The sequence below is a fragment of the Galeopterus variegatus genome, unplaced genomic scaffold (genome assembly GCF_000696425.1).
Source record: "Galeopterus variegatus unplaced genomic scaffold, G_variegatus-3.0.2 Scaffold2420, whole genome shotgun sequence".
NCBI lineage: Eukaryota > Metazoa > Chordata > Mammalia > Dermoptera > Cynocephalidae > Galeopterus > Galeopterus variegatus.
Genome location: NW_007728531.1, coordinates 127764 through 141747, shown reverse-complemented (window position 1 = coordinate 141747; position 13984 = coordinate 127764). Strand labels below are relative to the sequence as shown.

The 13984-nt window shown below is 47.0% G+C and overlaps 1 protein-coding gene across 1 annotated transcript in view; it reads left to right on the top strand.

The window, feature by feature from the left end:
- Positions 1–8895, top strand: part of LOC103597776 (guanylate cyclase soluble subunit beta-2-like) — a 50132-nt gene extending 41237 nt beyond the window's left edge. Inside the window, exons 13-14 of the mRNA XM_008581641.1 lie at positions 143–238; positions 8581–8895. Of these exons, the coding sequence (XP_008579863.1) occupies positions 143–238; positions 8581–8732 (248 nt within the window). The 3' untranslated portion in view covers positions 8733–8895. The remainder of the gene's footprint in view (positions 1–142; positions 239–8580) is intronic.
- Positions 8896–13984: the final 5089 nt, after the last annotated feature.

The window sequence follows — 13984 nt, the reverse complement described above, 5'->3', positions numbered from 1 at the left end:
TTAACAGTTGGAACCACTGTCTGTCCTTCACATGATGCACCTGAAAGAAACACCCAAGGGGGTCCCCTGCCTCGGCCGATCGTGCAGCCTGCTTGTGTGTCTGTCCCTTCTCACTCTTCCTTTCCCTCGTGTTTTTTTGCAGAAGCAAGTGCCCAGGCAAACCAAGTCAGGAGCACTGTCACCGTGATGAGGTACGCAGACAGTCAGCAGCAGCTCCCCTGCAGTGACGCAGCAGATGGTGAGTACACCCGGCCTGGTGTCACACGCTCCCAGACCTGCTTTGCACACACAGACCATCGAACCAGAAAGAAACAGCTCTGGTGGAATTGGGGGTCCTGGGGCAGAATGCATCTGACTTGGCCCTCACTGGTTTGCTTGTTTGTTTGTTTGTTTGGCAGCCGGCCTGTACAGGGACCGAACCCTGGACCTTGGTGTTATCAGCACCGCGCTCTAACCAGCGGAGCTAACCAGCCAGCCTTGCTGTATTTTGAATAAGCTTTTGTGTTGGGCTTCCTCCACCCCAGGTGTCCTCATTCTGAAAGGGCCTTTTATATCCCCCTCCAAAAGAATTTCTAGTACTCACAAAAACTTATTGATCTCCATGTACCTGCAAAACGAAGTTTCTCTGCACACCATCCATGGCCCTCAGTAGTGTGCCTACTCTTACTAAGGAGTGCTTGAGACTTCCTCAGTGTTCCCCATCATCTGGCGCTTTATGGAGACCTCAGGGCATTGACACAACCCACAAAGTGTAGCCCCGGGACTCTCTTCTCTGTGTTTCTCATGAGGGTGGTAGGAATGGGAGAGTTACTCACGCTTACTCATGTAGGCCGGAGCAGTTATTCAGGTCCCTCAAGAGCTGTTCTCAGGACTGACAGCTGGGTTTTGAGTATGGGGTCACAAAGAAGTGAGGGGAGCCTGGGGTGGGCCTGCAGAGTGAGCCACTGTGGCAGCAGCCACCACTGCCATCCTGTCCCCTTTTGGAAACCCCATATCAGGCCATCCATATGGAGTTAAGTTCGCCAGGCAAGGAAGCAATGTGTGTGTGTCACAGGGGATCATTTTTCAAAAACCATCCCTGTTCACTGAGACAATTTCTTAAAACAAATGAGACAACCCATGTGATGAATTAGAACAGCTTAATAACCATATAAAGAGTTTAGCCATTGCAATATTTATTAGACAATGTCTCTAAGCTTGAGCCCTTGGTGCTGGGACTGAAGACCTCCCTCTAGCTTGGTCCTAGAATCCGAGGTTGGGGAGTGGTCAGAATCCTTCTGTTCGATTCTGGTGAGAGGAAACAGAGCAAAACTTCCCCTACTCTGATCCTGGGGTCAAATGGAATGTATGATTCTGGAACATGAGAAACTCAAACAAACTTTCTGCCATTACACAGCTGGCTGGGCCATTGGACCCAAAGCTGCACCAGCCCAGACTTACCGAATCAGAAATTGTCTCTCTGCAATGTGCCCAGGTAATTTGAGTTTGAGTTTACCACCAACACGGGCTTCTTCCTCATCTCTGATGGTGGGTGCAGACATAGAATTTAGCCTGTGGGATTTGTGTCACCTGCTCACAGGACCTGCCTTTCCATCATTGTCAGGTCCTAGTTCTTAAGGTTTTTAGTCCCAGCTAGATCTGATGTGTCATGCTTAGCTCTGAGGCAGGTGGAGGTTGCTGAGTGTCACTGAGGGAGCCCCCATCCCCGTCCCCACCCCTGGGCCATTCAGCTCCGCCCCTATGTGGGCCTCCCTACGGGGAAGTGTTTCCATCCAAAGCCTACCAGAACTCCACAGATCGGGCTATAGGATCTTGCTACCTGGGACATCTGCCTGCTTCTCAGTCTCCTGCAGTTGGGTGGACATTTGAGACTCGCCTCCTGGATCCTATCTGCCACCAGGTTGTCACCTGGCAGCCAAACATGATGGCTCTCCAGTTCCATGTGTTTCCACCTGACTTGGCTCCCGGGAGTGGGAAGTAGGCAATCCTGCCCCCCACTCCACTGTGGGGACCACTGATGCTGACAAAATACCTCAGAGCCTCATTAGCACATGGAACTGCAGTGGCAAGCAGGCCACCACACGGCCGCCTCTTGGAGGGCCAGTGGAGGGCCAGTGCTCACCCCTTCTCTTGGCTCTTTTTAAACAGCCAGCCTCATTGAAGCCTTGCGAGGCCCAGCCGCCTTCTGTTGGGGCAGCAGGAAGCACCCACAGGACCCAGGCCTACAGGCTGCATGCAGACCTCATCTGCATTTTAATAATGCACTTTTCTTTCACTCGGCTGTGTATTTGGGTGTTGGATGTTTCAGTAGGGAGACTCCCTGGTGCAATTAAATGGGTGTATTGAGCCAGAGAGAAACCAGTGTGTGTTGACTCAGATATTTAAGTAACCACCTTTCAGTATTGACTAAAAAATTGGCCTTCCAGCTGTCCCTGCTGGCAGGCTCTTCTGGCATCTCGTCAGGCCCTGTTAATGTGTTTTTCACATCTCAACTTGCTTCGACTTGTCTCCTAACCAATTCTCCCAAGGATTATAATAATGGCTTCCAGGCTGACCTGCATACAGCGCTTAGGCAAGTAGCCCAGGCCCCTCTCTGGAGGTGACCCCTCCTTATAGTTCAGTCAGAGGGTGACCACTTGCTGGGTTCGCAGCAGGTTAAGTCAGCTTGGGGGACTTCTTAAACCAACTCTTAATTGTTCCTCTGGAGAACTTTAGTGGTGAGGGTCTCTCTCCTGACCCAGTGTAGGCTTTAGTGGTTTACCTGCTGGGGGCTGCTTATTCCCTCCCAATTTGATTCACTTTTCCAAACAGGAAGAGCTTTCCCACTGTTTGCAATCCCCTGACGGGTAATTCTTGGATGGATTTGTGGTCACTTAATTGCTAGAGTCCATGCCCCTTGCTTTACAGAGTCCTGACAATCCAAGTGCCTTTCCAGACGTGTCCAATTAGCTGGGGTGCAGCTGGTTAGGAGCCAGGCTGCTAAGGGAGACTGGGTCCCTATTCTCTGCTCAGAGCCTTTCAACAGCCTTTCTGAGGCCTTCCTAAGCATGGCTGTCAAACATCTCTGACCTCTCCTACTTGGGGCTGATGAATGGCATAGCTGTTTTAAACCTCAGGCGTTCTAGAGGTTGAGCTGTTAACCTAGCAGTGTTCTGTAGAAGAGGACCCAGGGAGGTGTAAATGGACCCTTCACAAATCAGGAGGTTACTAATAAGATTTTCAGTGTTAGGGCTAGTCCCTGAAGTCTCATGTTGTCACCCTTAATATCACGGACAGCATGTCACATCAGAGCTGGTCAGTGTGGGAGGCGGCAGGTGGGAGGGCAGCGGGATCATCTTGGAACAACCTGTTGGCAGGACAGACAGTGGGTGACTCAGTAGGCTGGAGTGGGGCCTGCAGTTTTGCTCTGTTAAGCAACTTTACAGGATATTTTGATGGGCCACCGGGTTTGGGAACCACTATCATGATGGAAAGATTGAAATTGGAATTCCTGGGCCGGCCTGGTGGCGCACTGGAGAGTGCGCCGCTTGGGAGCGCGGCGGCGCTCCCGCCGAGGGTTCGGATCCCATGTGGAGACCGGTTCCAGCTCACTGGCTGAGCGCGGTGCGGGCGCAACACCGAGGGTTGCGATCCCCTTGCCGGTCAGTAAAAAAGACAAAAAGGAAAAAAAAAAAAAAAGAAATTGGAATTCCTGGGGCTGAGGCCAGGTCCTGGCACTCAGTGACGAGCTGCGTCACTTCGGGCAGGGACTCTTCATTTTTCTCATCCCGAAGGCAGTGGTAATAGAGAGGCTGCTTCATAGCATTGGTTTGAGGGATGTATGAGATGGTAAGTGTGGCCTAAAAACTGCAGAGTGCTGAAGATGCTTTATCACTAGGTGACACTATTGTTGGCAGTTCATTCAGTTAACAAATATAGTGGTCTTAGCACAAAACTGTAATGGGTACTACAGGGGATTAATAAAAGAAAGGATGATCTGCTGCAGGCAAGTAGCCGCACTTCAATGAGTGGGACAGAAGGCTCCACATACAGAAGTCAGGATCCCAGCCTCATGCAGCGTGCTCCAGCTCGACCATGTGTGCCTGTGACACTGGAACACATACCAAGGGCTCACAAGACATCTTAGAGGAGGGGCAGGTGATGGCAGAAACAGCATAGGCAAGGATCTGCTCTGATCTCTAGAAAATATGGAGGCTTCTGGAAACTGAAGTCCTATTTCCTCCAAACATGGCCTCTTTTGCCCATGGATAGAAAGAGGAGGCAATTGGAAGCGATCCTAGAGGGCAGCCCCTCCCTTCAATCTGGTGACACAGTTGCAGCCTTTGCGACACTGGGATAGAATCCTACTCTCACTGGTGGAGTTTCCCCCAATATTTCATCCTGGAATTCATGGCTCCTTTTTCTGTTCGAACCTCCTCTGCCCTTCCCTAGAGCAGGTGAATGTCTTGGAAGACTAACTGAGATAGAAGCATGTGGGAGGGGATAAAGTGCTGTGCACACCTGGAGACTACGCAGAGTAAAGGCCAGCACAGGGCATGGTGAGGGAGCCCAGGGGACGGCCAGCAGCAGACCCTCTCCTGCCAAGTACCAGGATGGGGGTGCAGTTTTGGATGGGGCGAAGCTGTGGTGGTGCAGTGCTTTGAGGACCACCGAGAAGACCCAACTCAGGCTCAGGTCAAACCCTCCACCCCAGTCATGGAGAATAGCATCAAAACCAAGATGTGGTCTTCCATGTCTTATTCTCTCTAGGAGCTTAGAAACAGATGCAGAAATGCAAAAAAGGGATGATCTTAATGGCAAATATAAGAATCCCTTCTGGGAAGTCCAGATCATATTCTGTATGACTCACAAAGGCCTGCCTGTACTAACCAGGCAGGGAACCAAATCCCACCTCTATTCCCCAAGGCAACAGCATTTCCCCTGTTCCTATCACTGCAGGACCCACAGCAGCCCCTTCCCCTCAAGTTCATATTTGACTGCATGGCTTATGTGATGGGTGTTTTCCAAATGGGGAGATTTCTTCTGCAACCATTCTTCTCACTTAATCCGTTCATAATCTAGATCAAAATGCTTTTAATACTGGGCTGTGTGGTTTGTCCAACTAAGGATTATTTGTTTATTCATTTATATTATAGAAAGAATATTTAATTTGTTTTAAAAGAAAGTGCAGATAAACCAAAAGAAGAAAACAAAAGCATCTCTAATTGCATCACCCAGAGAGACTACTATTAAAAATTGGGTTCATCTCTTCCCTATCTTGTGTGTGTGAGGATGTATGTGTATGTGTAAACATATATACTTTTTCTTACAAAAATGGGATTGCCGTGAATATACTGTCATAAATTTCTTTCCATTGAACATTTAAACACATTTTTAAACAGAGGAGGGAGATCTTAAAAAGATATAACACGTTTACTGTGGTACACTTGATTCCCATGTGACTTGTGCTGTTACATACCAAAAACCACTTTTATATGATAGCAAATGGAAATCCCAATGATCTTGTACATCTGCACATATACGACACATCTGTGATGACCCTGATATTCTGTGACTCCTAACATTTCCTCTGAGTTTCTCAAGGAAGACTAAGCTCGTTCAATTTAGCTTTGATGTTTAGATTATCCCAGGTGTCTAGATGTCAGCAATCCATGGAAGATGTATCTTGTCATTGTCAATTAATCAAAAAATGTAGTTAACCAGAATGCTACATTTCCCAACTGTGCACAGTAATGAGCATTAACTGTAGCAAAATGACGGTACTAAAAGGCAGTCCTTGGGTCATGAGCGATGGTCTTGTGGGAGTGAAAGACGATGGATGTGAATTCATCTCAAGTAAACAAGGAAATTCTTCCACCATCTGGATCATGGGATGTGATTGGGGTAAAATGTCAGACATATATGTGTGGAAATTCTGAGAGTCCTGCAATTCTGTGCTGACCAAGACTTGTTTGAATTGTCAGGCGGCATAGACTCAAATTAACGAGTCGCGTCCACTGTCTCGCTTTCAATATGCTGTCTGCATCCTTTTCCCCAGCACGGTCCTAGCTGGTCGTCTTTTTCTGTCTGTTGATCACGGAATTTTTTCTTCAGGGAAAGAAAAGAGAAAGAGGAAAATGAGTTGAAGGGAAAAGGGAGTAGAAACGGAGGAGATGGAAAACCACAGTAAAGATACACACAGGAAAATGAAACGTGGACAGGTCAGAAGAGAGACGAATGTGCTGTGCAGGCAGGAGAGATGAATCAACGCGAAAAGCTGAGTTTAAAAATTTTTGAGAAGAGAAATAAGAAGGAAAAAAAAGTCCAAAAGTGTTGAATAAAGAGGAGACTGAGGGATCTGTGAAATATTATTTCCTAGTGTAGAGCTTACTTCCAAAATTCTTTGTGAGGGGTTAATCCAGAAAACAGATTATTCATCTTGGTTACAGAGAAATCCTAGTGCTCTCTGGAAGCAGGAGCAGATTGTGCCTGAGCCTGACTGCTGGCAGGTAAAGGGATAGTCTCCTTTGTTGTATTCCCTGCCATTTTGACAACTTCAGCCCTTTCTAGCTCAGTTTTCATTGTAAGTGGACTAACCCCCACTTTTGGTACAATTACAAATCCACAAAACAAATAACACGTGATACTATTTTGTGGAGATTTTTCACTTACAGATTCTTAACACATTTCTATGAATTGAGTGGGAGACAGATGTGTTGTTTAGTATTCTTTTGCATATGGAGAAACTGAGGCACAGAGTTGGGGAGAGTTCAGTCACCTTCTTCAGTGCTAATGGATCATGATGGATCCAGAAGCAGATGGCCAGGTCTTCTCAGTAAAAAAAAATTACATCTCTATCTGTGATCAACACCTTTTTCCTTTATTTGCTATGATACCAAAACAAAACTTTCAAACACACTGTTCTTATTTAAACTGTATATTTCCGTTTCTGAAAAATTTAATTTCCTTTTAAATTATAGTAGTGCTTAAATCTCAAAGAAATACAATACTGCAATAAACTCCATAATTCAAACTGAAAGAGATGAGGAAGGGCATTGGAAATAACAAAATTAATAGAGAATTAGCAAAAAACAAAAACAGAAACCCTATATCTGAATAAGTAACGATTTCCAAAGAGCATAAAATACTGCTGAATATGATTCAGTCTTTTGCGTGTGTGTGAGAGACAGAGAGAGAAAATGTGGCTACGGCAATCAAATGAATCTATAGCTAACAGCATTTGTACTTAGCCAACTCTGGTTTGGCCATACTCTATAAAAATGCCACAGTTAAGAGTTTTATGAACCTGATTTCTTGTCAAATTAGCCCCAACTTATGCATGAGTTAAACACTCCATACGAATCATGGAAGGTAACTCAGTTACATAGTTCTAGGTGTTTAAGGAACCCCCCTGTATTTGCTTTAGGTCCCTCTCCCCAATTCTCACCTCATCTTGGGCTGGAGGCTGAGGTGAGACTGGGGACGGGTGCAGTAGCCCCCTAGTTTCCACATGCATGTCATCACTTGTGTCATTAATGAGCAGTACACTAGCAAATCAAGCTTGTCTTGGTCTAATTGCTTGACTGTGCTGAAAACTACTCTTTGCTCTTAGGATCTTAAAATAAAACTGATCGCTGTTCAGGTCCAGGAAGAAGTTTGAAGAACTAACCTCCCCTAATGGGGAAAGAAGCCATCCATTAATTTGGGAACAGAAGGCTGAAGATAGGAGCCCCTCCTGGTTTCCTGCTTTCTAGAACACTAGATGTATGTGAGCCTCAAATGTAACACATGAGCTTCTCTGGACTTGAATGTCTCTGGAACAGTGATTAGTATTAAAAAAAAACAAAAACGGAAATTATAATGATATACGACTTTAAAATTTCAGACGCCGACCTTTCCAAATGCAACCGCAGGGAGAGCAGGAGGAGATAGAGCCAGGGTCCTTCATCCAGCTTCTTGTTCCCATTCCTCCTCTGATCCTAATCTCTCCCTCCTGCCTTGGCTCACAGTCCCAGAGGTGGAGCTTTTTCCTGTGCCTTCTCCCTGGGCTCCCACCCGTACTTAGAAATACTAATTGGCATCTTTGAGTCTGTACTCTGTGTAGGGTCCTGTGTATCAACACTTGATATACGTCATCTAGCTTAATGATCACAGCAACCCTGGGAGGTAGGCATAATTCTTACTTCCCCACTCTTCAGATGAGGAAAAATGAACCCAGAGAGGTTAAGTCACTCATTCACAGTCACAGGGTGAACAGTGGCAGTGCTGGGTCTGACCCACAGCCTGGGTGACGTTGCTGCTCAGAACCTGTAGATAGTCACAGGCCAGCAAGAATGGGGACTTGGTGCTATTATGTGAGTTAAGCAGAAGTAAAGATTTGTGGTGTGACCAATGGGATGGCACAAAAGAAATCATATGGCCACAGGCGGTGGTCTGTATGGGCCGTTTGGCCTTGGCCGTGAAGACCTTTTTCCGCCCAGGATCATGCTGAAGCCCATAGTGTCCACGCTGTGTTCCTGGGGCCAGGCCTGGGTGGAAGCGCCTCCCGCTGAGACCAGTCCGAGGCTTGACTAACTTGCTCACTCCTCTGTCCTGTTTCAGCTTCTGACAAATCCACACCTGCGGGGAATCCAGTGGCAGGACGGGGCTCCGTGGAGGCAGCTGACCGACTGCAGTCCTCAGATCGGACAAAGACCCATCACTCTCCTAATGTCACCGTGCCTGTGCCATCTGGTTTCTGTGTTTTGTTGTAACAGAGGGAAAAGGAACTCCTGGGATTAATTCTCTCCCTACTTTGTTCTATGGCGTCAAGGAAAAGAAACTTCTTTTCATTTCTCAGCTCAAAACTTCCTCAGCTATGTCTCTTTCTCATTGTACCTTTGAGAATAAAAGTCTAAAAATGAGTCATAATCCTGACAAGTTTGGAAAATGTGCTTTTATGTTCTTAGTTCGAAGCCAACCCCTAAACGTTGAGGCTCTGGATCGTATTTGTTCTCATAGACGGCAAGTTCAGCTGTGGGGCCTGTTTTTGTTTTCTTCTAACAGGAGTGAATGGCTTTGTGCTCTCATCACTGGGGGTCTGCCAAACCTTTGCTTCTGAACAAGAGCCCCAGTGGCCGACTTCGGAGAACACCTTGACCTTGGAGGCTCCCGTGTGCACTGCCTGTTGTAAGTGGTGGTGGGAGGGAGGGGAGACGGAGGAGGAGGAAGAGGCGAGAGACCCAGACCCCGCAGTTTATAAATCACCCCGCACCACAGCTGGGATGTAAAAGGCACTCAGCCAGGCTTGTGAAAGGAAATAATTTTCATTCCCAGCCCTGGGATTACATGAAGCAACAGAACAAAAGCTGCATTCCCCAGAGATTTTCTGAACATAAAATGGAGGGAAAAATGTGAAAATCACCAGAAGGGCAGGATTAGGAAAGATATGGAAACAGGGCTGAGCGCAGCCAGACACCCAGGTCCCCTGGCCGGCCCCTCTCCCGCTTCTCGCTGCAGGTATCGAGATGCCTTCTGCAAAGGCATGTGTTGACAATGTTCTCAGGGCTCCTCCAACTGCATGAATGGACGGGTGGGGGGACAGGGATTGTCTACGGGCTGCTCATCTGTATCTGGTGATGATGAGGAAATCAGTATTTTCCTGACGTAGATAATAAAGAAACTCTTAAGGGCACACATGAGCTTGTGACTCATCCATCTGCTTTTTCACTTGTCCCAAGAGGCATTAGCTGTCTTTCAGCAATGCCCACGGGGGCAAGGGCAGGAGTTGACACTGTCCCTAGCCAATCCCAGGGGCAGGAGGGGAAGAGAAGGTGGCAACCACCTCTGCATCTAGAAACAGCCCAGCAGGGCACGGTGAGTGCAGGTCAGACTGAACGCAAGGGCAGAGTCAAGAGATGTGGCTGCTCGTCCAGGCCCCACACCCGATGTCTTGGTATTTCAGTTTCACCACCTGTAAAATGAGTTAGTGACAGCTGCCCCACCTACCTCACAGTTTTTTTTTTGTGAGGTTTCAGTGAAATATGAGAGCACAAAGATAACAGCAAATACAATAGCTGTAACTACTAACATTCACTGAGCACCAACCATGTGGCAGGCAGTGGCCTTGCATGCATGCACGTATGTCACATATTACTTTTCCTCCTGCAACAGTCCTCTGACTACCGCTCTTCCACTCCCTACATGACATATGAGGAAATAGAAACTCAGAGAGATTCAGTAGCCTGAGAACACAGCACTGGTGAATAGTCAAAGCAGGACGCCTGATGCTCCAAGTTATGACACCATCAAGAGAAGCAGGATACCCAGAAGGTATAGAGCCAGGAGCCAGGTACAGAGCCAGGTTTGAATCCTGGCTCCACCACTTACCACTTGTGTGATTTTAGCAAAGCTGCTTAACATCTCTGTGCTTTAGCGTGCCTTTTGTAAAATGGGGATAATCAGAGGACCTGTTTCATGGAGTTGTCACGAGGATTACAGGAAATATACACAAAGCACTTAGAGGCAGGTCCTAGGCTACCATGAGAATTACATGAAATATGCACAAAGCACTAGAGGCAGGCCTGACACTTAGTAAGCCCTCTTTAAATGCTAGTATATTTTATTTGTTTAAGCCCCTGCTCAAGCAAAGATGATGAAGCTCACAACTCTTGTTTCTTCCCCTGTATTCTTCAAAATCCTTAATGCAGTTGTGAGAACCCCACCCAGACTGATGAACACTGTTAGGTGGTAGCATTGCCTGGGAAATAAAGAGCAAAGCAGCTATTTGGTGCGGTGGTGGCTTTCCGTTTTATTTTGGGGAGGAAAAAAGCCAAAGCCTGTGCTCTCGGCTCCCAGCTGGCAGCTTGCTTTGCTTTCTTGGCTCCCATAGAATATGCCAGTTTAATGCTCCGTGATACCTAAGACTGCCAGAAATTGTGAAGCAGGTGCCCTAATCCTGGCTGAAAATGGAGAGGATTTTGCTCAATGTTTATTATGATTTAAATAATCGTTTCCAGCTGTAAATGAATGACTACATCTCCCTGCATTTGGTATCACCCTGGAGCCTAGCATTTGTTCTTTTGAGTAAACACTGCTATAGACAAGGTTCAGGTGGCTAGGAAACCTAGCCAAGCTGATGACGTGCTCCATGGGCCCCGGCACTCCCAAGAGCACCTTCTTTCTTTCTTGGATCCACTTCTCTAGGTTAGAGCCCTCAGGAGCCCTCATGCCAAGCTGAGGTGTGTGAACACCCACTCAGAGGGCAGATTAGCTCGTGGGGTGCCTACACCTCTGCACGCATCTGCAAATGCTATGCTTGTGCACCAGCATCTGGTGGTCTGCCTGATGTCCACCCGCCTAACATCTGGCTATCACTCTAGGTAACAGACTTGTTTATGAGCACCAAACTCTGTGCTCAGCAGGGCAGGCAGAATGGCTTAGAACCTTTGAGGAGAGGAGCCCTCCCATACCCACCACCTTTTAGGTTCATTTTACCCTGTAACCCTGCCTCACCCAAGCCCCCTCCAGCTCCCTGCACCTCAGGGCACCTGATCAGGGACATTGCAGACAAGAATGCAGCAGATGGCTGGTCCGCAGGCCAAGGACTGGCAACTCACTGGCCTCCAGCCCATGGTGAGAGGCAGACATTCTCATTAATAAGAACCTGAAAACACTTCTCCCTCCTCCCCCTGCAAAGGAGCACAGAGCTCAACCCCATGGCTTCTACAGCCAGCTCCTGTGTCTCCTCCCAACTCTTTCCACACCAAGCCTCCTGGGCAACACTGGATCGTGGAGGTAAAGTTCATGGGCATGAGTGGAGGAGATAATGATATGCCTGATGCTCCGTTTCCTCCCTGTGCATTGGTTTCTCCCTCATGGATATCAAAAGCTAGTTCTCGAACGCCTGGGCCTGGCCAGGGCCTGGTATCTCACTCCCTCTGGGGGCTACGGCTGGCTCATTCTGTGCAGCCACCCAACCAGCCCCGCCCCTTCTTTTCCACCCTTTCTCTTTTCCAACTTTCCTTCACCTCGAGTTGTGTGTGAGAGAAAGAAGGAGAATCATGTGGCCGCCGAGGAATGAGATCATTTCTCTCCCGCTCAGCGGCGTGCTGTCTGCTAGCCGGGTGACCGGAGAGCGGCCAGGCTTGCTCTCTGCAGACAGCCATCTGGCTCCGGCACACTCGCGCCGATGCTAATCTATTGCTTTCTTGTTCTTTATTCCTTTTTTTTTGTCGTTCCCAAGGAACACTTCATCTGCAGCTGTAAACTCAGACCTGGCCTCTGTGAGACGAGCGTTCACTTGGCGCACACATTTATTCCCGCATTAAGCCCCTCGTCCCCTTCCTCTTGTAGGTGTCAGGACACCATTGTTATCATTGGTGGGTCTATGTAGTTTTAATGTCAGGGCTGTACTTTCAAATGGAAATCAGGCAATTATGCTCCACATGGAGAAATCTGACAGATGCAGAGGTTTTACACCACTGGCCGTGTCACGGGGACAAAGGCGGCCAGTGCTCCCAGGGGACCATTAAATAAATAGAATATGTTTCAAGAGCACAGAAAAATCCAGGAATAATTAACTGCATGATGAGAGTCCATAGATCTGGCGGCTGTTTAACTTCAAAATGTGATAATGATATGTCAACGAACCGCTTAACTCATCCTTGTAAAGGCGGCGTTAGAAAACCGATTACAATGTGCATTGAAACAGAGGCAGAGGCTGCTCTGTGCATCTGTTTTCTGGTTTCCAAATGCAAAGCTTCAGAGTACATTAACTTGTCTCAGTTCCTGCTCACAGGAGGCTCCAGTTGGTGTGAGGGGAAGGGGGAGGGGAGCAGCCTGACATCCTTCTGATGTAGCAGCTTCATGTCTGCATTAAGCCTTATCTACCTTCAGCGGTATCTGTAGATTTTAGTGGTATCTACGATCAGTGGTTTCGATCTAGGAACTCATGCTGAAAAATGTGGTGACAATATCACTGTGGCTACTGTTGGTTGGTACTTGTTATATGGCAAGCACCTGCTAAGTGGTCTCCATATATGGCCTCCTGGAGTCCCATGAGTGTGAAGTAAGTATTATTATTATTATCCACATTTCACACAGAGGAAACCGAGGCACAGGGCTAAGTAGAAGAACTGGCCTTCGGACCTAGCCCTGCCCATCTCAGACCTTATCTCTCGGCCACTGGGTTGAGCCCTCTCTAATGTTATAACGGATCGTGGGAAGAAAGATACCCACTCATTTACATGCCCTTTACACAGCACCCTCATGTCAGGCACGTACAGTTGGAATGAACTAAACAGGAGAGACCTAAATAAAAGTTAAAACTGAATTTTTTCTTTAACATACCGAGACGGAATTTGGAGTCTGAAACATGCAGTAAAATTCATCACCATGTATCCAAAACTGGGCTTAAATTAGCTTATTTTTTCAAAAAGTAAAGTGCCCCCAACTGCTGGTCATTGCTGTCTTCTGCCATGGGGGGAAACACACAGAGGGCAGGCTTTGGTCTGTTTGGTCTTCAGCAGCCCCTGAATTTTTCTGCTAAGCAGCTGCCTTGCTCTAAAGCTGATGCCAATTAGAACTGAGAAAAAAGGGAGGATATTTTATCTCTCAGAAAAAAGTATTTTTTAAACTAAGCAAATGATAAAAATAAGTAAATACAACAGGTTTACATAGGGATTTCTAGTGCTTTCTCAGATCAACAAGTGCCATTTTGAAAGCCCATGATGCCCTGTGGTAGAGAGAATACATTAATCCAACAAAACCAGAGCAGTCAGGAGACAAAACATCTACTAATGTGCTAGTGACTAATAAACACCCACGCACTCACAGCACACTCTCGTCATGAGTCATTTCACCTTATCCAAGGGTAGAGAAATATTTAAGGAGATTCAGAATCTTTTAGACAATCAGCTTTGTCCTATGTTAGGAAAAATAAATTTCTGCTTAAAGAGGAATTAGTTTTTTAAGATCTCTTTTGAAAAAATTGATTGGAAAATATTAGTATAATAAGCATGCATTA